At 46.4% G+C, this 22,839-nt stretch overlaps 1 protein-coding gene across 2 annotated transcripts in view; it reads right to left on the reverse strand.

The window, feature by feature from the left end:
* SMC6 (structural maintenance of chromosomes 6) overlaps positions 1-22,839 on the reverse strand; it is a 610,138-nt gene that overhangs the window by 421,212 nt on the left and 166,087 nt on the right. For both annotated transcript variants that reach the window (XM_069235972.1, XM_069235971.1), the window contains exons 15-16: positions 3,348-3,549; positions 1,074-1,188 (exon numbers count right to left, since the gene is read on the reverse strand). In XM_069235972.1, coding sequence (XP_069092073.1) covers positions 1,074-1,188; positions 3,348-3,549 — 317 coding nt within the window. The remainder of the gene's footprint in view (positions 1-1,073; positions 1,189-3,347; positions 3,550-22,839) is intronic.

Consider the following 22,839-nt stretch of genomic DNA (forward strand, 5'->3'; position numbering starts at 1 on the left):
GAATTTTGTCGCAGAATGGACTTTCTCATCCTTGGTGGGTGGGTGTTGGTATGAAATGAGCACCAGCTTCAGGCACTGCCTCCACTTAGAACAATTTTGTATCTTGCTAGACTTTGTTTACCCTTTATTCACATGGGGATGTGCGAACATTACAGCATAACCACAATTTACCAGATTCAATAGTCATGGTCTTTTACATCACTTTTTTTTCTCTTTGCTGCATGTGTTGCAACTAATGGCTTTTAAGAATACAGAAAGAGAAGTATCATAGAATAAGCAAAAACAATTGAAACCAGGCATGATCACTAGAATCACTGTGATTGCTGAAATCATTAAACATAGTTTCAAGGTTTTTGTGGCTTCCAAATAAGTAATAAATGACTGAATCTAACTCTCTTGTTAATTTATGTCAGATACATGACATCATTAATCTGGCTTACAGTGTTAGTCAATCAATAACTGTCATTGGTAGAGCTACAGTATACATTTCCAGAGAGTGTTGTGGCATGAACATACAGAACTGTGAGCGTGCTGTGCCTAGTGATTCAAAGAATAGTTCATCCTTGATTATTATATGGTCAAAATGTATTTTGGGTGGTTGGAGCACAGAGAGGTTGGAGGCCTAGATTTACATGCTAGACAACACTTTTGAGGTAGGACAAAATGCATTTAAGAAGACTAACGGGCAAAAATGAAAAAGGCTCCTCAAAGACGAAGGTGGGCTTATCCTCCTCCAGGAACCATTTGTGATTAAGCAAGACATACATCAGTTTCATGTGTTATATTTCTCCACACACACTTTGCACTCAATGAGTTAAAGAGTATCCAGAGATTAAAATGCTTTAAGTGACAGCACAGAAGGAAATTTCATGATCTGGCCTGCATATTTAAAAATACAAAAATGCAATCCTCCATTTCAGGCTACAAGTAGAACTAGAAACCTAAAGCCCTCCACTGGCCAAATTAAACTGAAGCACCAATAGCACTGGTTTCTGAACAATTGAAAATACTTTCCCAAGTAGTTAATGTGCATCTTGTATACTAGTATGACGAAATGTGAAATTATTTCTTACTTTGATTAACAAGATTGACTCGATCCCTCGCATGTCAATCAAAGAGTTTGCAACTACTGGGTCATCTATTTCAAGGGCAGTAAGTACAGTTGGGAATTCTGGATGAAATACTGCTCTATGGACAAAAAAGAAAAATATGTTTAGATCTACACAAATAATAATTCAAAGCTGAAATTTCATTATGCTGTCGACTATATTATTTTAAACCAAGATTGAAAGGTCATTATATCAACAAAGGAAAAGGGAAGTAAAGAAGAATACATTAATGTGCACCACTGAGACATGGCGTGCAGTGAACACAACTGTAATAGCATTGAATACTAATTTATGGGGCAAACTTGTAAACTGAATACTGGAGGGAGGGCAGTGCACACATTGTTACTAGTTAAGCGTCATCGGATCTATCAGAGCCCCTGTACCACTAGATGATACACAGAGACGACGACGGACAGAGCGCTGTTACATTGCAGGCCTTTTCATACAAGCCCAAACGTAGTTTGCACTAATCGTGATTTAATGGCTTCCTGTAACTATCATTAAAATTGGTGGTAAATATAATTTTTTGTGTGCCTAAAAAAATGTATCCATTCACAAAGGATGCAAGAAAGATTTGCACAAATAAAAATGCTCACACGACCTATGCAAATTATCTGTAAGCGTATTCAACATATTTATTTCATAAGGCAATAACTGGCATACATCTGTTCCCCAACAAGCTGCAAAATATTCAACGGCTCCCAGAAACAGGACTTCGCATATTCCTTTGAAGGGGCGTACCATTCTATCAATGGTACAGATTTGATGTAATGAAGGCCTTCTCTCCTTTTTATTCAAACGTGACCTACAAGTAGATTGGTAGGAAGATAGCATTTCACACTATTTTAACTTTTGACGGTTTATATTTTGCAGTTTTTGGCTTACCTTTTCTATCTTTAGTTCCAGGTGCAGAGCAGGAGGTGGACTCTAAATACATGTTTACATGTAGTTAGTTTTTCCTCCTTTATTACTGAATTTGCCCTCCTCCGCATGGATGGTACAATATATTGGGTGCACCAAAGGTAAGCTCACCTGCACCCATGACCGCACAGACTTTGCAGAGCTGGCCATCAAAATATTGTGAATTCTGCGTATTAAGCGGACTCCCTCAAGAACTACTTCTATGTCTAAGTAAAGGTGAATGAGTCATTCCTTCCTCATAATTAGTTCATCTTATGACTGTGAGGCTAGAATGTACGGATAACATAAGGACGAAGGCCCTCCTCGTTGGACCAAGGATGGATTGCAGAGATTTAACTTGGGATAGCATCATACGTTTATAAATCACCTTGCAATAGGCCAACAGAAAACATGAGTCGCCTTCTTGAAGCATGCTGGTGCTTGCAGTAAACGACTGGATCAAGAGTTCCTGGCACAGCTCCGGGTTCGATTAATGTGAAGTTTAAGACGTACTCTGCTGTTAGGTCCATTCATTATAGGGGTTGGGGACAGCCTGAAGAATCACACTACAAGTGCCATAAGAAAGGTGGTAAACCGGTTTAGTTCTGTTTCGAACACTGCAAAAAACCTGACAGCTTTACATCCGGAAGCATTCAAGGTTTAATTTTACCCAAACTGATGAGCCTCAATCTAATTGGCAATTAAGTTTTAAGTGCCATGAAACATCGAGAACATCAAACACTTAATGACAGACAAGAGATAGGGATGGATTGGTGTCTATATCTATGGCAGAACAGGCTGTAAGTGTTTTGCCATTTTTCCCAAAGACAAGAAACACAGGCCCAGTAGGATTCGATGATTAGATGCTGAAAACCATCGTTTGGGGGGCAAGCATAACATAAAACCCACGGTGTGCTGGCATAGGCTTCAGCAAGCTGTTGTGAAAAGGGGAGGAAAAAATACGTTTTATAATATTTTATTTTGTCAAATATATTTTCCTCTATACAGGACTGCCTTGCCAGTGAAAATATATTAGAAGGAAATGCACCAAGGATTAATGGCAGCGTGACAAAATTAAAAAATAAAATGCAGAAATAACAGTTTGCAGCCAAGTACCAGTTTTCGTCATCCAAAAACAAACTGGGAAAGGTGTACAATTCTGTATAAGCAGCTAGAGAATGAAAACTCTTAGTAACAAAAACACAAAAGCATTTAAGCTTGACCTTCCCACCAGATAAAAGAATGAGAATTTAGAAGTCATTCTCGTATCACTAAGTAGCTGTATGACCGCACCCCCTTGAGTTAAATGAAGACTTCAGCTGGACACTGAAGGCCAACCTGCTTTCTGTGTTGTAGACTTCTTTTCGAAACTCGTTGACAATAATCTGTGGTCTTGATCCAGACTGGTAGAATTTTGACATCAGCAGTTGAAGCATTCTCTCATCTCGATGATTATCGCAACAAAAGGCGAGCAAAAGATTCTTTAAACAACATTCAACAGCCAGAGCGAGCTGTGTGTCCTTCAGACGGATGCACGCTCCTACAAAAGAAAAACAAAGACTTGTAATAAAACACTGTCATAAGCTAGGAAACATTGTTTGGAAAATACATCCATGTATTGCTCTTGACCATTTCGGAAAGTAGACTAACTATACAAACTAGGCACAAATGTAAGTAAAGTAAGCATTTATAGAGGATGTTGTTAACGCAAAAGCATTGCCCGGGAGAGCTTAGCAGTAAGCAAGATGGCTGCCCTCCTCCTGTGCTTCCGCTGCTGAGGCCTTTTGTCCAGCTCGACAGGCCAAAGGTGTTGTGGAACCATCACGTTATGGCGGCGAAACAATGGTGAGGAAACCGATGTCATGGTCCTCCTGGATGCCGACATCCTTCTTTGGTGGGATGCACCGAGGCCCCAGCTACGGAGACACTGATAGATGCAGTGAAATCCATGGTGACTGGATATACGATTTTCAAAGAGTTACTGGATGGCAGAGCACAACGTCTGCAGAACAGAACCGGTGGAGTGTGGCACCAGACTGTGCATTGTCAGTTGCCTTGACAGTGCCACACCAGCCGTTCATAACCTGTGGTCCACGGAATGGAATGGTAATGCTTCTGTTACATCAGTAACAACATTCAGCTAGTCACAACGGTTTCAGATGTACGCAGACACATTTACACAATGTTATTGAACAGAATGACTAAATGTCCCCTTCGATTCGTACATCTGTTTGGAGAAAGAACGGTACAAGCAAACAATAGCTTCTGAACACCTGCATTATGCTTTCTTTGTAGACAAAGTACAAATCAGGCTACCCCCCCCCCCCCAATATGTAATCCTGCTTGTTGGACATGGCCCTCTCTACAGGGTCACCCCCAAGCATTTTGCCTTTTACCCTCCACTTCTGGCTGAATTCGTTTCTCTTGGCCTTAGCACTCCATGCATTTTACCACTGCTAACCAGTGCTAAAGTATTTGTGCTCACTCCCCGAAAGCATGGTTAAAATGGTTCATACTCAACTGGCACACTTAATTTCCCTGTAAGTCCCTTGTAGAGTGGTATAGACTGTAAATAAAGGCTATCAGTAGGCCTGCACCTCCTACTGTGCTGCCTACATAAGTAGCACTGTAAAACATGTTCTAGGCCTGCCATTGCAGCCTGAAAGCAGTTTTGTTCTGCAGTATTGACTTGGCATTTAAACTGCCCTTGCCAAGCCTTAAACTCCCCTTTACTTACTTATAAGTCACCCCCAAGGTAGGCCCTAGGTAGCCCATAGGGCAAGGTGCTGTGTAATTAAAAGGTTGGGCATGTACTTTAAGTTTTAAGTGTCCTGGTAGTGAAAATCTGCTAAATTCATTTTTCACTACTGTGAGCCCTACCCCTCCATTACGATAACACTGAATATTCATGACCACATTTAGTAAGCTGTAATTCTCAATTGAGAGCAGGCAGCTAATTCACTTTTGGTATATATGAAATTGTAATGATAAACACTCTTTATTAGTAAGGTCAGATTTCTTCATTACAATTTTGAAAATGCCACTTTTAGAAAGTTTAACAACACAAAAAGAAGATGGACTAAGTGCTGAAACTTTTCAAACACTCACCCCCAATCACAGATCTGGGTTTAATCCATCGTTCTTTTGCTTATCATGCTTCCCCAGTTTGGACCAAGCCATATGCAAATCAGTCTTGACCCTTTTCCCCATGGGAACAGTAAAGCCAGAACTGCCAGACCAGGTCCTCCCTAGACCAGAAACAAGCATCCTGGGACCATGTTTTTGGGTCCAGTGCTCCCCCACCCTGCACTGATCTGTAGGTGTCTCCAATAAAACAAAGTGACTTCTTTCTGCGATATTAAGTGTCACAAGTACTTTATTTGGGGAAGCTGGGCTTTAGGGTGATAACGCCAAATGTTACAATCTTCATACTTGCTGTATCTTCTCATTAATTCTCGCTGTCTTCTTTCTTCCCTAGAGGTTCCATGTTTCATCTTTCTCTTTGCGTCCCCGGAGATTCTCAGGACAGAAGAAGTGATGTGGAGTCAGGTAAGGTTCGGGGCACACGTAGGAGCAAGGGAGGGGAGTGCACGTGTGGGAGGAAAGGGGGGTGTACAACTCACCCTCATGCAGTGAAAATAGCCTTGGAGTCTCAAAGAAAGGGAAATCCCTGTGCTAAATGTACCAGTGGACTGTGAGTATTGTAATCATTCCGTCTTCCTGGTTATCTGCTACTCTTCCCCTCCCTCCTTCCTCTACACGTTCCTGTCCTCCCTCGTCCCTCAACCTAGTCGGCTTTTCCATTCCAGAAAATGAACGGCACCTTGGTTAGCCACATTCCTCCTGGAACGTGGTGGGTACAGGCGTGATCCTGTTGCTCCTGCTGTTTCATTGTTTCCCGCTCAAGGCCCTCTGGTGTGTTTCAGGTTGGCTTGCCCACTTGACTCTGCAGCTCCCTCGCGCCAATCGGTGTCTCCTCCTCCTTAGCTGCTTCGATCAGGTCCCATGTCTTCTTATTTGGTGTAGTGTGGATCAAGTCCTGAGTCTTCTTCCTTGGTGAAGCGTGGATCGGGTCCCGCGTCCTCTTGCTTGGTGAAGTGTGGATCGTGTCCCACATCTTCTTGCTTGGCTCTGTTCTCTCCTCCGTTCCTCCAATTAAGATCCCCTTTACATTCTTCCCCAGGGCTTTCCTTCCAGGGCCCTGGGCTCGTCCCGACCCATAAGCTGTTCCTTCTGTCGGTCGCGGAGCACTCCACCGTGCCCACAGGGCACGCTATTGTGAATGCGGGGGTGGCGGTCGCGTCACTCCAATAACAGACCGGTTTTAGGGTAGCACCCTTCTTCAACCAGGTTACCTTGAATCCAGAGGCACAGTGAGCACAGGACCCATGTCTGGGCATACCCTTCCCACTTAAGGCAATTTTAGCAACACAAAAGGATGATGGACGGAGTGCTGAAACTTTTCAAACACTCGCCCCTAGACACAGATCTGGGTTTATTCCATCATTATTTTGCACACCATGCCACCCCAGTTTGGACCCAGCCATATGGAAATCAGTCTGAACCCTGTTCTCCGTGGGAACAATCCAGCCGAACTGCCAGGCCAGGTCCTCCCTGGACCGGAAACAAGCATCCTGTGACCGGTTTCAGGGTATCACCCTTCATCATCCAGGCTAGCTTGAATCCATTGTCACAGTGAGCATGGGAACGGAAACAAGCTTCCTGGGACCAGTTTCAAGGTATCACCCTTCATCAGCCAGGCTAGCTTGAATCCATTGATAGAGTGAGCATGGGACCTACACTTAGGGCTACTTTAGCAACACAAAAGGATGATGGATGGAGTGCTGGAACGTTTTAAACACTCACCCCCAGCCTGGCTTCTCTGAACTCTAAACAGTTGGTATGGAGCAATGAGACTATTTCTGTTCACAGACCAGTGATGTGCAGGTTTGACAAATACCAAAAGTGAAGCACCTGTTAAAAAACTGATGGATGTTTGACAATAAACTTAGTCCTTTGAAAACATACTGATAGAGATTACTAAAAAACTGGTTGATGTTAATAAACGCACATCTGTAACCGAACAACAATGTCCAAGTGGATACAACAGAGTCATGAGAAAGGTGCCAACCTGGTATAAATACCCAACCACCACGGGTATTGAATTGCACAGAACAAAGAAGAAGGCAAGACGGCCCCCTCTGAACCGTGCTGTAAAGTCCAATTGTAAACAGAAAGTACCAGGGCACTCCAAAAGAATCAGTCCACAGTGAGCAGAAATTTTAATTCCTTATGTTGGAAACATAGAAAACATAAATATTCAGAGACAGCCAACACGTGTTTCGCCCAGCAGGACTTCTTCAAAGCAAACATTTTTTTGTGCAGAAACAGAAAAGTATCCAAAACAAACCATATATAGGAAAGAGTTTTGTTCCAAAAATACACTAAACATACCTTCACCAGCCACTCACTAAGGTCCAGAAATATAGAGATCCCAGACCTGCAAACATGCATGACAACCTCCAAATCGAGGTGCTGAAGGTACACGAACTGGAATGGCCACAAATCAATAGCGGGAGGAGCCTGGCACAAAATGCAGTCACATTCAATGCAGCTGCAGGATTAGTAGAGGAAGATACAAGTTCTGCAAGATGAGAGACAGAAAGCCTTCCAAATCAAGATCCAAAATAACTTGCACAAAGGAAAGCATTTTAGACCTCTTCTTATAAAGGAAAGTGCTCAGAACGTAAAGATTCAGACCAGGATAAAGACAACTATCCTACTTACAAACAAGAAAATAAAAGGAGTAGAATTCCTGCCCAATTCCATTCACTGCAACCAATTCTACGGCCCTCTTGCAGACTGAGACCCTCCAGCTGCAGAATAAGAACATGGTCATCATAGGAGATAGAAAGAGTAGGGAGAACAGGAGGGGACAAGTCTAAGAAGGGAACAACATAGACATGTTGGACACTATAGAGGACCCCCAACAGTCCATGGAGATTGACTGCCAACATGTCAAGTTGAAAGGCCCCTGCAGGAAGTTGGCACGGTGTGTGGTGAACACCTATGGTGTTGTCACCTATACCAGGTCCAGGTATCCCCTATTAGTGAAGTGTAAGCAGTGTCTAGGAAGCCAAGACTCTCTAGAGTTAGCGGAGGATGAGCAGCCAAGACTTATCTAGGGAACATGCAAATCTTATGCAAATACCACTATAGTCACACAGTAACTTATCACACATGAAAGAACCACACAGTGTTACAAAAATAAAGGTACTTTATTATGGTAACACAACACTAAATTACTTACAGGCAGTCCGCCAACTGGAGGTAAGTACACACTAGTTATATACACAACAGCAATCAGAAATTAGCATAGCAGCAACAAGCAATGGGAATACTTAGTGAAAATAGTGAGGGCCCTAGGAGAGGGCCAAACCACATACTAAGAAAGGGGAATGCAAGATACAGTCCCCAACCCAAGGAAACAGAGTTGTTAGAGGAGAGCTGGAAGAGCTAGGAACCCCAAGAGGTGAGTACCTGAGTAACCCTCAGCGACCATGAGAACAGAGCTAAGTACCTGGGTTTCCCAAGGACTAACAGGAGGACGCAGAAAAAGGATTATGCAAGAACAGGACCGGTCTAGAAGAAACCAATGGTAGATTATGAAAGAAGAGGACCTGCAAGGGAGGGGGACAGAGTCTAGTCCACAATGGAGTGTCCAGTGGGGGCAGGAGCTACTACCCACCCTTCTGTTGATGAAGAACCAGGTTGACGGGGGAAGACGACGACCAGCTGTGGAGCATAGGAGTTGAAGAGGAGTTCGTGGAGTGGTGCAGATGGTGTCCCACTGCGGTCGTCGGGCTGAAAGGGGTCAGTGTTGGTAGAGAAAAAACAACAAGCCCTGACAAATGCAAGATTAGCAAAAAGAGCGTTCCAAGGCTGAAGAAGACCAGCAAGGTCCAGGGGACTCGACCCTTGGAGGGGAGTCTGGGGTGACCCTCAGCAGTCGAGAGACAACAGAAGCAGTCGCAGCCCCCACAGGCAACCCATTGGCAGCAGGCACACTAAGTCGTAGTGAGAGCAGATCCACACAGCCGTACATCGTTGCTGTAGGTGCCTGCAGATGCAGGGGAGTGACTCATTCACTCCAAGGGAGATTCCTTACTGCTTCTTGGTGCAGGCTGAAGTCTCTACGACCCCAGAGGATGCACAGCTGGGGAAATGTTGCAGTTGCTGGAAGAAGCCGGAGAAACAATTTTGCAAAGTGAAGTCATCACTGGAGTTGCAGCTTTGTCAGTTCCTGAAGAACAAGTTACTTACCTTTGGTAACAAATTATCTGGTAGAGACTGTCTAGCTGCAGATTCCATACCATAGAATTCCCTTGCGTCAGCTCGAATCCGGAATTTTTTTTCTGAGCAGTACCCTGCGCACACCACCAGGTGACGTAGTTCAGATCTGCATGCGTCGTTCGGCTCCGCGTGCCGTCGTCACGTCGTTGGAGCCGTCTGTGATGTCACAGTCTTCTATATAGGCACCACCCTGGCGTGCGTGCGTCAGTTCTTTTGCACAACTTTCCACGCCAGCAGCGCAGAGTCATGGAAGAACCAACAATTATTTACTTTTCTTTCTGATTGCTTGAGTGCAAAAACATGCCCTTGAGAAAGGGAAAAATCATGAAACACAATGTATATATCCGCAGAGGGGGGCAGGCCTGAGTGGGTGTAAGGAATCTGCAGCTAGACAGAGTCTCTACTAGATAATTTGTTAACGAAGGTAAGTAACTTGTTCATCTGATAGAGACTTCTAGCTGCAGATTCCTTACCTTAGAATAGATACCCAAGCTATAACTCCTGGTGGTGGGTTGCAAAAATATACTTTACACCAGGAAGTCCTGTAGGACCGAGCAGGGAAAATGCTCCTCTCTCCTCACCTGGCTATCCAGGCAGTAGTGTCTTGCAAACGTGTGCAAGGAAGCCCATGTTGCTGCTTGGCAGATATCAAGTACCGGCATGCAACAAGCCAATGCAGTGGTAGCAGCTTTCCCTCTGGTAGAGTGAGACCTCAAGCCCTCTGCAGGCTGCTTCTTAGCCAAAACGTAGCAAATTTTTATACAGAGAATGACCCAGAGCGAAATGGATCATTTCTGGACTGCCTAACCCTTCTTTGCACCAACGTACCCCACAAAGAGTTGGTTGTTCACCCAAAACCCTTTTGCATGGTCAAGGTAGAATGATAATGCTCTTTTTGGGTCCAGCCGATGGAGAAGCTCCTCTTCCTTAGAGGGATGCAGTGGTACAAAGAAGGTGGGGGCAGGGTGATATTTTGACCCAGATGGAAAGGGATCACCACCTTGGGGATGAAAGAGGCACGAGTTCTGAGGACTACTTTATCAGGATATATCGGTGATAAAGCCTTCATTTCACTCACTCTCCTGGCAGATGTGATCGCCACCAAGAAGGCTATTTTGAAAGTGAGCAGCCGGAGAGGACGGTTATGTAAAGGCTCAAATGGAGCACACATTAGAAAAGTGAGTACTAGATTAGGGTCCCAATGGGGCATAACAAAAGGCGTAGGAGGAAACATATGTACAAGCCCTTTAAAGAATCTCACTACAATGACAGACTTAAACAAAGATGGTTGATCGGGCAATCGAAGAAAAGCCGATAAGGCAGAAAGATAGCCCTTAAGAGTACCTAAGGAGGAATCCTGTTGGGCGAGTGATAGAATGAACAAAAGAACATTCGATAGAGAAGATGAAAGAGGGTCAATAGACCTCTCTGTACAATATGAAACAAAACGATTCCCCCGGCAGGCGTAAATCGACTTAGTAGAGGGACGCCTGGCTGCCACGATGACATCACAGACTTCGGGAGGGAGGTCATAAACCATCAACCGTCGCCGCTCAACCTCCACGCACAAAGCCACAAAGTTGCCAGGTTCAGGTGGAGAACCCTTCCCCTGCAGCTGCGACAGAAGATTCTCCCGAAGAGGCAACCCAGTTGGAGGACTGATGCTCATTTTGAGACGCTCTGGATACCAGACTCTTAGTGCCCAATTCAGAGCCACTAGGATTACTTGGGCCCGGTCGTTCATGATTTCCTTGAGAACTCTGGGCAGAAGCACTATGGACGGAAAGGCATACAGGTGGCCTGAGCTCCACTCGCGACGAAAAGTGTTGCCTAGCGATAGCCCCCTTGGAAACTCCAACGTGAAAAACTGCTGACATTGCGCGTTCTCTGCGGAAGCAAACAGATCTAACCAAGGCGCTCCCTACTGTTGAAAGAGTTGTTGCGCCACATCCAGATCGAGATACCATTCGTGATCTGCTAAGCATCGCAGGCTGAGTTCGTCCGCCCTGGCGTACAGAGAACCTGCCAGGTGTTGAACCACCAGAGTTATGCCCTGCTGTTCCAGCCATGTCCAGAGACGCAGAGCCTCTTGACAACGGGTCCATGACCCCACACCTCCCTGCTTGTTGCAGTACCACATTGTGGTAGTGTTGTCTGTGAACACCTGCACTACCTTCCCTTTCACAACAGGAAGAAATTATTCGGACCACCCAAAGCTCCAACAAGTTGAAATGGAGCCCGAATTCCGCCGGAGACCAGAGACCTCCGATCTCCACCTCTCCCAGATGGCCACCCCATCCCAGAAGTGATGCGTCCGTCACTACTGTGAGATCTGGTTGGGGAAGGGAGAGGAGTCTGCCTTTGACCCAATCGCAGTTCACTAACCACCACTGCAGATCCTTCGCAGTTCCCTCCGAGATCTGAACCACGTCGGTAAGATTTCCCTGATGCTGTGCTCATTCGAACTTCAGGTCCCACTGCAGAGCCCTCTTATGCCATCTGGCATGTTTGACTAATAGGATGCAGGAAGCCATGTGTCCCAACAGGCTCAGAGTCTGTTCCACCGAAATCCAGGACAGAGGCCGAAACATCGGTATTATAACCTGAATATCCTGAACTTGCTGCTCGAGAGGATAAGCCCGATACTGCACTTTGTCCAGAACAGCTCCGATGAAAGTGAGCTTCTGAGAGGGAGTCAGGTGTGACTTCTGCACATTTATAGTGAACCCCAGCGAATGCAGGAGGTTCGCCGTCATCTGGATGTGGATGACGAGAGCCTGGGGCGTCGATGGCCCACCTTGAACCACAAGTACCGCCTGTAGGCGGGCAGGACGAGGATATGAAAATACGCATCCTGCAAGTCCAACGCTACCATCCAGTCTCCTTGATCTAGAGCAGACAAGACCTGAGCAAGAGTGAGCATCTCGAATTTCTCCTTCTTGAGGAAGATATTGACTTCCTTTAAATCCAAGATAGGGTGAAGGCCCTTGTTCTTTTTGGGAATCAGAAAGTAGCGGGAATAACAACCACTGCCTACTTCTGATATCGGGACTCTTTCTATAGCTCCCTTGGCCAAGAGAGCTGTAACTTCCCTGCGGAGCAAAACCAAATGATCCTCCATCAGCCGTTCTTTTATCGGAGGGATAGAAGGAGGGAAAGACTGGAAGGGGAAGGAATAGCCCTTCCGTATGATCTGCAAGACCCATTTGTCCGAAATTGAATCCTCCCTCCAACTGGATGGACATGGTCTTGCAGAACCACACTAGGTTGTGAAGCCGGAGGACGGTGGTTAAGCGGCTGGTGTGGTACCGCGCCCCTTTCAAGGCCTCGAAAGGGACTGAAGACAGACTGCTGGCGTTGAGGCCCAAGGATCTGGCCGTAGCTCGAGAATCCTTGAACCTCTCAAGTGCAGAGTCTGCCTTTTCACCAAAAAGGCGAGAGCCATCAAAAGGCATGTCCATCAAACTCAACTGGACATCCCCTGAAAAGCCAGTAGAACATAGCCCGGCATGGCGACGCGCCACTGTCAACGCAATCACTCTACTCAGCAAGTCGGTCGTATCCAATCCACACCTGATTGTAAGCTTGGCTGCATCGCTCCCATTCTTGACAGCCTGGGTGAGTGTGTCCTGTATGCCCTCTGGGACCTGGGGTAGCACCTGTGCCACTGTATCCTATAAAGTATGGGAAAAAGGCCCAATAGGCAAGAGGTGTTTACTGACCTCAATGCCAGGCTGGAGGAAGAAAACAACTTCTTTCCAAGTTGGTCCAGCCTCTTGGATTCCCTATCTAAGGAGCGGACGGGTAGGCACCACGGGAAGTGGAGGCTTGGACCACCAAGCTCTCCGGGGTGGGGTGTTGTGGGGTGTTGTGTGAGGAAACAAGGGTCATTTGGAGCAGGTCTATGGCAGCAGCTGACTGTCATATTCACAGGAGCCCCTGTGCTGGGTTTGGACCATGTTCCCAGAAGGACGTCCGAGAGGGACTCATTGAAGGGCAACATCTTCTCTGATGTAGTCACCCCTGGCTGAAGCACCTAGGTCAGGAGATTCGTCCTGACTGGCACTGTAGGCAAGTCTATGTCCAAGACCTCAGCTGCCCTACGCACCACCATAGCATAAGAAGCCACGTTGGGAGGAGAAAGCATGCCAGTATCTGGACAAGTATCCTTCTCCTAGATCCTCATACCTGTCCTGTTCTTGCTCCAGTTCACCCTCTAAAGGGTCATCTGACCCCCCTCACTCCTCTCCTGTGCCTGGCTGTCCAGAATAAGGCTCAGGCAATGATCTGGGCTTAATCGGCACCGAAGTCGGAATCGATCAACATCGCTCCGGATCATCCTGGAGGAGGATGGAGCTACCTGGTGGTGGAGGAAGCGTCGACGTCGGATCCGGCGCCGTAGGAGGTCGACTGTGTGGGACCGGTGCCGGTCCAGATCCACTATCGGATCCTGGGGTCCCCAACAGCGCTGAGGCGGAAGCCGCCGACGTGGAATCCCGTGGGGCCCGAAGACTCACCCGAAGGTGCAGCCCGCTCAAATACAAGGCGCATAGCCTCGTAAAATTCTTTAATCTGAGCGGGGGTCGCTCTGGTCCCCGGAAAGGGGGGGGGGGGGGGGGGGGGGGGAGGAACACGTGGAGTCGGCCCTGGCGACGGCTCCACGGAAATGCGTTCAGAACATCGATGTTTTGCATGGGCTCTAATAGGTGGCACAATACATGCAGCAGCCCATGAGGAACCCCTGGTGTCCCAATTCCCTGGGTACTTAAGTACATATACTAGAGACTTATAAAGGGGCACCAGTATGCCAACTGTGGAGTGCACTAAAGTCCTAGGCAACTGAATTTAGAGGGAGAGCGCACAATCACTGGGGTCCTGGAATGCAGGATCCCAGTGAAAACAGTTGAAGTACACTGATAACAGACAAAATGTGGGGGTAACCATGCCAAAAAGAGGGTCCTTTCCTAGCTCCCCCCCCACCATCCTCCCACCTTTGCAGCCACACATGCCGCTCAGGGTGAGAGTTAAACTTGTTTTGTGATAGGGGAGAGGGAAGTGAAGTAGGACTGCTGTCCTCAACAGCTTGAGCTGTCTCACCCAGTTGCTGCTTAAAAAAAGATAAAAAAATTGATGGGTTTCTGCTTGTTTCAGCAGGACACCCGATAATCAGTGGAATGCATCCAGATATGTCAGGTGCAGAGTGGTACTGGCTGTCCCTGGTGTTGAATGTAGGATCTGCGGGTGCTGGATTTACCACTCAGATGGTGCTGGTAAGGAAACAGATGCAAAAGCTCAACAATGGAGCCACCAAGGTGGATGCTGAAGGTACTGTGATTTTCCTCGCAGTTCAGCACCGAACAAAGGCAGCAGTAGCCTGGCTGGCCACCAACAAGACTTGGCAGAGGCTAACACGAGCATGGTTACTTGGACGCCCTGGAGTCTGGGGGGGAACAGTAGCCACCTTAACCTTGCTGGAGGTCAGGACTATGTTTCCCACAATACACTAGACCATTTACTCTTGGGCGATCCCTCGGAGGGCCCTTCCTTGGTTTTCTTGGAACCAGGAACGTGCAGCTATCTGCGGAAAGCAGGAAACTAGTGCCTCTAGTCCAAGGAATTTCTGGACTTGCCTTAGGTGCGCAGAGACGTTCCTCCTGTCCTTGGAACCGGTCTCAAGCAGCTGCAGGGTGGTTGCCACAGGTGCAGAGTTTCTTCTTTATCCTTCTTGCAGACCCGAGGTTCTGGTGCCAGGGGTGTCGTTATAGGATTAACCAGGGGTGTGGGTGGAAGTGGCAAATGTACTTCTAGCCCAGCGGCTTGTCCGCCCCTGACACACCCACATCTGGGGGGGTGTTACATTTTCTACCTAGAACCCTCTATTTTCCCACCTTTCAAAATGCCAGAACCCATTCTCAGTTATACAGACCAGATAGCCCACCCTAGGGGTGTGGATGGTCCTTGGGGGCATACACCTCCCAACTCCATAATTTTCCTACCTGCCCAGGTGCAAATGTGCCTGAGGGGCAGGTGGGTGGCTGTGTTCTCCTTTATGAGTCAGCCTAACCTCATAACAGACACGGGGCGGGCTCTGAAGATCACTGCCTTGATGCAACACCTCATTAGCTATCCTGTTAAGGAGGTGACAGCTCCCACCCAGGCAGGCCTTTGCTTTGGACTCCTGGGAGTGTCACACCTCTTGGCAGGGGGTCAGATGCCTGTCATGGCAGCAGCAGCTGCAGGATGTCACCCAGGGCACAGGAAGTACTGTGGCAACTATGTGGGCAACCTCTAAGGGGACTTCAGAATGAAGTCAGGTTTATTAAGACAAGTTGTTTGATACCAAACATGACATATTTCAGCGGGGCTATAATGGAGATGGCGACCTTGGGATGCCCACATGCCAGCCCTTGTTAGCCTATGGCCCCCTGACCACTTATAGTAGCCCTCAATAGCAAGAGACCACTATAGGGGAATATAAGCCTGAATTTATATGTCAACACCTTTAATATAATGCACCCTGCCTAGTAGGCTTAGGGGAACTACCTTAGGGGTGTCTGGCATATTAAAAGTAATGCTTTAACCTTGCCACACATGGTGAGGGCAAAGTCGAGTTGCAGCAGTTTGTGCTGTTCCAGCAGTCTGCGATGGCAGGCCTGCTTGCATATGTTCACTTGTGTCCCTCAGGGTGGCACGAGGAAAATGTTACTTACCCATTAAGCATTTGTTTGTGGCATGTATTGCTGTAGATTCACATGCTCAATATAATCCCACCATCTAGTGTTGGGCTCGGAAGTGTGCAAGTTGTTTTTCTTTGAATAAAGTCTTTTGAGTCACGAGGTAGCGTGACCCCTCCTCTTGCTGGTTATGCGCAAGGAAATCGACTCCACTGTTAGATTGTTTTCCTGCAGAGCAGGTGAGGATGGAGCTGAAGTATAGTGTAGCATAGGAAGATGTTCATGCTAAATGAGTGTGATAATTTATAAAAGTAACTGCAACATACACAGGAGTCTGGAGAAGAGGGTGGGCGCCTGTGAATCTACAGTACTACATGCCACAAGCAGATGCTTACTGAGTAAGTAACATTTTTCGTTCAAGCCATGCGTTGATGTAGATTCACATGCTTAGCACAGGCTGAAAAGCTGCCCTCCTCAAAAAGCTGTGGCTAACCTGTGGGGGGTTACAGTTGTTTGAAATAATGTACATAGGCCTGCTTGGCCAACATTAGCTTGTTTACAGGCCATCACATCTACACAGTGATCTTTGGTGAATGTATGTGTTGTAGACCATGTAGCTGCTTTAGATATGTCAGCTACAGGCATATTTCCTAGAAAGGCCATTGAAGCCCCTTATGTATGAGTGGAGTGAAGTCTAGGAAGGAAAGGTAAAGTTCTTTTAGGTTAAGTGTAACATGTTTGGATGCATTTGACAATCCAACGTGCAATGGCTGATTTACAAATGGCCCTTCCTTTGTGTGGTTTTGAAAAGGCAACTAAGTTGTTTTGGTTCTATTAAATAGTACGTAAGTGCTTGTTTTACATCTGAGGTGTGGAGAGCCCTTTCCGCAAAAGAGTCTGGTTGGGGAAAAAATACTGTGAATTCAGTAGATTAAAGTTGACCACCTTTGGAACAAATTTAGGATTGGTACATAGTACCACCCTATCTCTATGTAGCTGGAAGCAGGATGCTTCCAAAGTTAATGCCTGAAGCTCACTAACACATGTGAGTGAAGTTATTGCAACTAGAAATTACGCTTTTCAGGAAAAAAAACTGGAGGGGGGCAGGAGTGGAGGGGCTCGAACGGAGGGTCCATTACTCTTGTTAATACACAGGGGTGTGGAATTTATTAAAATATCTACTTGTCCAGGGGACAGGTTGCTTCTCAAATCTACTTGTCCTGTAAAAAGATCTACTTGTCCCTTTGGTGCCATGTAGTGTGGCGACAAATTATGGCAGCAATCTCATTATGTAAGAGCTCTGATAATAGCCTCTCTGATTATGCCAGGGCTACTACCATAGTAGGGCTTGAATACTTGCGTTTCAATCCCTACTGTAGCAATTTCCTTATTTTGCCACCTTTCTGCAGATCTGCATACTGGGGCTGGAGGAAGCAGTAAGCAATAGTTCCAGGGCTGGAATGCCTTTGAGTCTGCAAACCTACTAACCTGCATGTTTTAAAGATTTTCACCAGCTTCTCTCTAATATTTTCCCATAATAAGAAAGGTTGGACATTTACTCCTGACAATGGCAGAATTAGAACTTCTTCCAAGGTTGGGAAGAAAGTGGCTGGAGGGAAGATGAACTTGCAAATGCTCAATAGATTTTCACATGAGCAAATCTACACATGCGTATTTACCCATGCTAAAATACAGTTCACCAATATTTGATAGGGGTACGACATATACCATGGGTGCACTTTTGTGACTTTAAGAATTTGGGGCCACATGTAGGTAGGTTCAGATTTGCGACCCACAAATTGCGAGTCAGAGCGACTCGCAATTTGAGATTTGCAAATCCGAATGTAGGATGGTGTCCCTGACACCATCTGTGATTCGCAAGGGCTTCGCAAATGCCCACCTAATGAATAATCATGAGGTTGGGTCGCATTTTTCGACCCCTTGTGAATGGCGGCCCTCAAAGGGATAGTGGCCTGCTGGAGACAGCAGACCACCATGTCTGTGACTGCTTTTCAATAAAGCAGTTTTTTGTTGTTGTTTTTTTTGTAATGCAGCCCCTTTTCCTTAAAGGAAAACGAGATGCATTACGAAAACGAAAAATGAAACGTTTTCGTTTCATTTGCCTACTCCGAAAAAATGTTTACAGTGACATTCACAATGGGGAAGGGGTCCCATTGGGACTCCTTCCCTTTTGCGAAAGTGTTAGCACCCATTTGAAATGGGTGCAAACTGCGATTGGTTTGCGCCCGCGTTCGCGGTCACAAAACAATCCTACATTGCACTGCGAGTCGCAATTAGGAAGGGAACACCCCTTCCAAATTGCGAGTCGCAAGCCCGTTTTGCGATTCGGTAACCAGGTTACCGAACCACAAAACTGGGTTTGTGCATCGCAATGTGCTTTTTGCACATCGCAAACAGCGAAAGTCGCTGTTTGCGACATGCAAAAAGCTACCTACATGTGGGTCTTGGTCCCTAATTAGGTCTGGTGTTAACTAAGACATTTTGTTTTTATTAAACTTCTATTTCTCTCTCTTTCGGCTGGCTTTACTATGAGTGATCGCATTCTGCTCTTCCACAAGGAGCATATTGGCACACAAAGTAGTTTTGTTCAGTGTCAGGAACTACAGTGGCAATCAGCGACGTAACGAAACTGGAGGGTGCCCCTTTGCAAAGAACATGGAGGAGCCCCCTCTCCAGACTCACTCAGGGCAGGTGCTGTGCTGAAGGGGCCCCCTGGAGGGCGGCTGCGGGCCGTTGTTATGCCACTGGTGGCAAATTGTGCTTTCAGATTTCAAAAACTTTTTTTTTTTTTTTTTGCCAGTGTTTGTTACAATGTTGAGGGCCTGGTCGCTCCCACAACAATAAAGTGTTACAAAAGCCATGTCAAAACAAGACACGCATTGATGAAACTAAAAGACTTATAAAAATATGTGAGATCAGTTGGCTTTGTCAGTGTTTGTTTATTTTCATGCTTCCCATAATCGTGTTGAAAATGGTTACACTGATTTTCCATTAGAAATATTTTTGGGAAATACTAGCATGCATCAACACATTTTACTAAATGACATTTCATTTGCATATAATCAGAGAGCATTCTGGGAGCATTATACTTAGCCTCATAGCCTAAACTTTTCAAACATGTGTATACACGTTTTATTTTTTTTTAGTACTGGAACCAACGTCAGTAGTGAAGTGTGACCTTAAAACATTCTGATACCGCCATGATTCTGCATGAGAAGGTCCTGCCTGTTCAGCAGTAATTTGTGGGGAACTACTGATAGTACAAACAGTGTGGTGAACCATGGTTGCCGTGCCCTTGCAACAGGTACTAGGATGAGGGTAATAGATGTCTGCCGAAGTTTGCGAACACAACTGGAAGTATTGGGAGAGGTGGAACAATGTAAGCAAATATCCCTGACCAACTCATCCATAGTATTGCCTTTGGATTGTGGGTGTGGGAACCTGGAGGTGAAGTCTGGGCATTTTGTGTTTTCTGCTATGGTGAAGAGGTCCATTTCTGGATGACCCCAATGCCAAAGGTGAGGGAGGAGGACTTGAAGTGGAGCTCCCATTCGTGGACATGTTGATGCCTCTTTCTGAGGAAATCTGCAAAGTAGTTGTCCGTTCCTGAAAGGTACTCCACTGACTGTGAATGCTGTATCTGAGAGCCCATCTCCAAACAGACTAAGTTAGGTGAGAGAGCTGAGGGCATCTGGGGATAATGGCAGTCAAGTTATCTGTTCCGATAAGGACTACCTTGCTGATCAGGTGAGGTAGCAAGGCTTTTGGCGCTAGATGAACAGCTAGCAACTTCAGGTGATTGATGGGGAGATGTTTCTGACTGAGCGTCCAGTGTCCCTGGATGGTGAGATCATGGAATGCGCATCCCAGCCCATGAGGGAGGTGTCTGTTATGGTTCGCTGATGAACTGGGACCAGGAAAGGCTGTCTCTTTAGGAGATTGTTGGTGTTCCACCATTTCAGAGACTTTCAAGCTTGACGGCTGCCCAACACTAGATCCTCCAACTGACCCTCCGCATGAGAACATTGGCGCGCTAAGCACTCTTGCAACGGACGCATGTTGAGTCTGGCATGAGGTACTATGGCTATCCACGAAGACATCAGAGATGCATGACTGTCCTCACTGTTATCTGCTGAAGGGGTTGAAAGAATAAGATAAGCATTTGGAAGGATTGAATTCTGGCGGCATTTGGGTAAGTTATGCCTCATTGTGAGTCGAGAAAAGCTCATAAGTGGGGTTGCACCTGTAGAGGCTGGAGTCTGACTACATTTATGGTGACGCCTAGATGATGAAGTAAATCTATGGTGGCTTGAGTGTGTTAAAAACACTGGTAGCAAGTGCTGGTTTTGATGAGCCAGTCATCTAAGCATGGAAAAACACTGCCTGCACAGGTGGGCTGCTACCACTGCAAGACCACGACTGCTCTTAGAGAACCGTACTCTTTGAGAATAAGGAAGCAGAGTAAGTAGACCCCTGTGCCTTGTTGGTGATTTGGCACTGATTCTATGGCCCCTTTTTGTAAAAGTGCCTGAACTTCCCTGAGCAACTGCTGATGTTCCTAAGACAGTTTGTGTTTGCAAAGTGTAATGTTTGGAGGTGAAGAAGTGAGCTCTAGACAATAACTATGTTGGATAATATCCAACACCCACAGGTAGGAGGTGACATTCTGCCAGGTGGGAAGAAACCCTTGTAATTGTCCCCCAAAAGCAGTTGTGTGGTCAGGAGAATGGTGGTCATGTCAGGGCTTTGTTGTGGTGGCAGACAGCTTTATTAACCCGGATTTTCCTCTGTTCTTACAATTGTTGCCCCTTAGGAGCCTCTATAGTAACTCCTTGTTGAGGTGGTTTGTGTCTGAGGACATTGGTAAGACATGGCAGTAGCTGTGGAGGTGATTTTAACTGCCCCATGGTACGGTGAATGAATGTCAAAAGAGGCCTCTTTGGGGTGGTGTTTATAACATTCTCATGGCTTTGGCCGTTACATTGTCTTTCTTTATCTTTTTCAGGAGGGTGTTCACCAGAAGGCCGAACAAAATTTTGTCACTGAAGAGAAAGTGCCAGTATGTTTTGCTGTACTTCTGGCTTGAAGCCGGAGACCCTGAGCTAGGTATGACACCTGAATGCCTCTTGCTGCTGTGTCAGCTGAATCTAACGCATAGCAGACTGAGTTGTTAGTAATTAACTTGCCCTCAGAGGAAATCTTGTATGCTCTCTTTCTGTATTCGTCTGTAAGATCTTGGAGGAGCACCCCATCTCATCTCAATGAGCCATATCGTAGCGGGAGAGGAGATGAAAGGAGTTAGCAATTCTCCAATGGTTGGCCGAATGTGCAGCCACCCTCTTCCCTGCTGCGATAAACTTTATACTTTTTATGTCTTGTGGTGGTGCCCAACCAGATGTTTGTGTGTCTGCCCTTTTTCTTGCTGTAGCGACCACCAGTGAGTTGGGAGGCAATTGGCCATTAATACATGTGGGGTCAGGTGGAGATGCTTTGTGTTTTTTTTCTACCCTTGGAGTTATGACAAATGCCTTGACAGATTCTTTGAAGATGTCTGGGGTTTGTCTGAGCATCTTCTTAAGCATAGGTAGATATTGTGCAGAACACTGGCTGGAGGGGAGGGTTTCGAATAAAAAATTATCCTCTATCGGGTCAATGTGGAGTTAGACCTTGTGATATGCAGCTGCTCAACCTATGATGTGGTGTCGTCCTGAGGTGGAATGGAATACTGGTTTCACTCTTCTTCTTCCTCCCGAAAAGAATGAATGGAACCTTCAATGGAATATTGTTCCGGTGCAGGTAATGATGGTGGTGCAGCAGATGGTGGTGGAGTAGGAGGCACAAGGCTAGTAGCTTTGTCAGTCCTTTGGAATGTCCAAAGTCTCCTCAAAAGTAAGCTCCCTTTTAGGTGGCTGCACAGCAGTAGATTGAGGTCTTGTTAAGATACGACCAGTGTCCGGGTAGATGACAAAGTGCTGTGTCTAGAGTCTATTGCCTGCTGAAGCCGTTGCAGTACGGGCTCCACAAATTCGGATCTGGTTCATTGCATTGAGAAGGAATATGTTTTGGTTGCAAAGCACCTTTTAGCGCCAAGCAGTTTGGTGCAGAATATCCAGGCTCGGACACAGCTGGTTTCGGCTCAGAGCTGGACCGGTGTTTCCACAGGGCTCTGATGGGGTGGCGGTTGGCTCAGGAGCATGCAACTTCTGGCCCGAAGGCAGTGGTGGCTCAATGGAAGAATTTGGTCGGTCTTGGGCAGAAGTTCAGTGCTTGGGGATGGTTTGCTGGAGCCAGTGTGGAAAGGGCTCTATACCTACAGGTTGAGCTCGAGATGCATGACCTCACACGGGGACAGACTCTGAGCTGTCCTCATGGGAGAAGGTGCCCTTATCTGCTGCGGACCCCAGAGAGTAAACTTCCTCCCGAGGTTCCTCGGATCCGAAGATATCCGGAATGTTGTTGGTGATGCATCAAGACATCTTGAGTCGTCTAGCTCGTCGATCCCTAAACATCTTTTTGGACCTGAAGAATCTGCAGGCTTCACAAGTATCTTCCTGATGATCTAAGGCCGGCACAAGTTACACACTTGATGTTGGCTGATGCCTGGAAACTTGGTATGAAAAAGAGGGCAGAACCGAAAGGGAGTCTGTTTCATCACCAAATAGACTTTGCGAGGATGTTATCGATGTACAAGTATTGCCCTGAACTAGGAAGGGCCAAGGGGCCCACAGTCGAACCGAGTTGCCCTGACGAGAACAATGTTGGTGACCAATCTATGAAGGATT

This window comes from Pleurodeles waltl, chromosome 5, assembly GCF_031143425.1.
Source record: "Pleurodeles waltl isolate 20211129_DDA chromosome 5, aPleWal1.hap1.20221129, whole genome shotgun sequence".
In the NCBI taxonomy this organism is placed as follows: Eukaryota; Metazoa; Chordata; class Amphibia; order Caudata; family Salamandridae; genus Pleurodeles; species Pleurodeles waltl.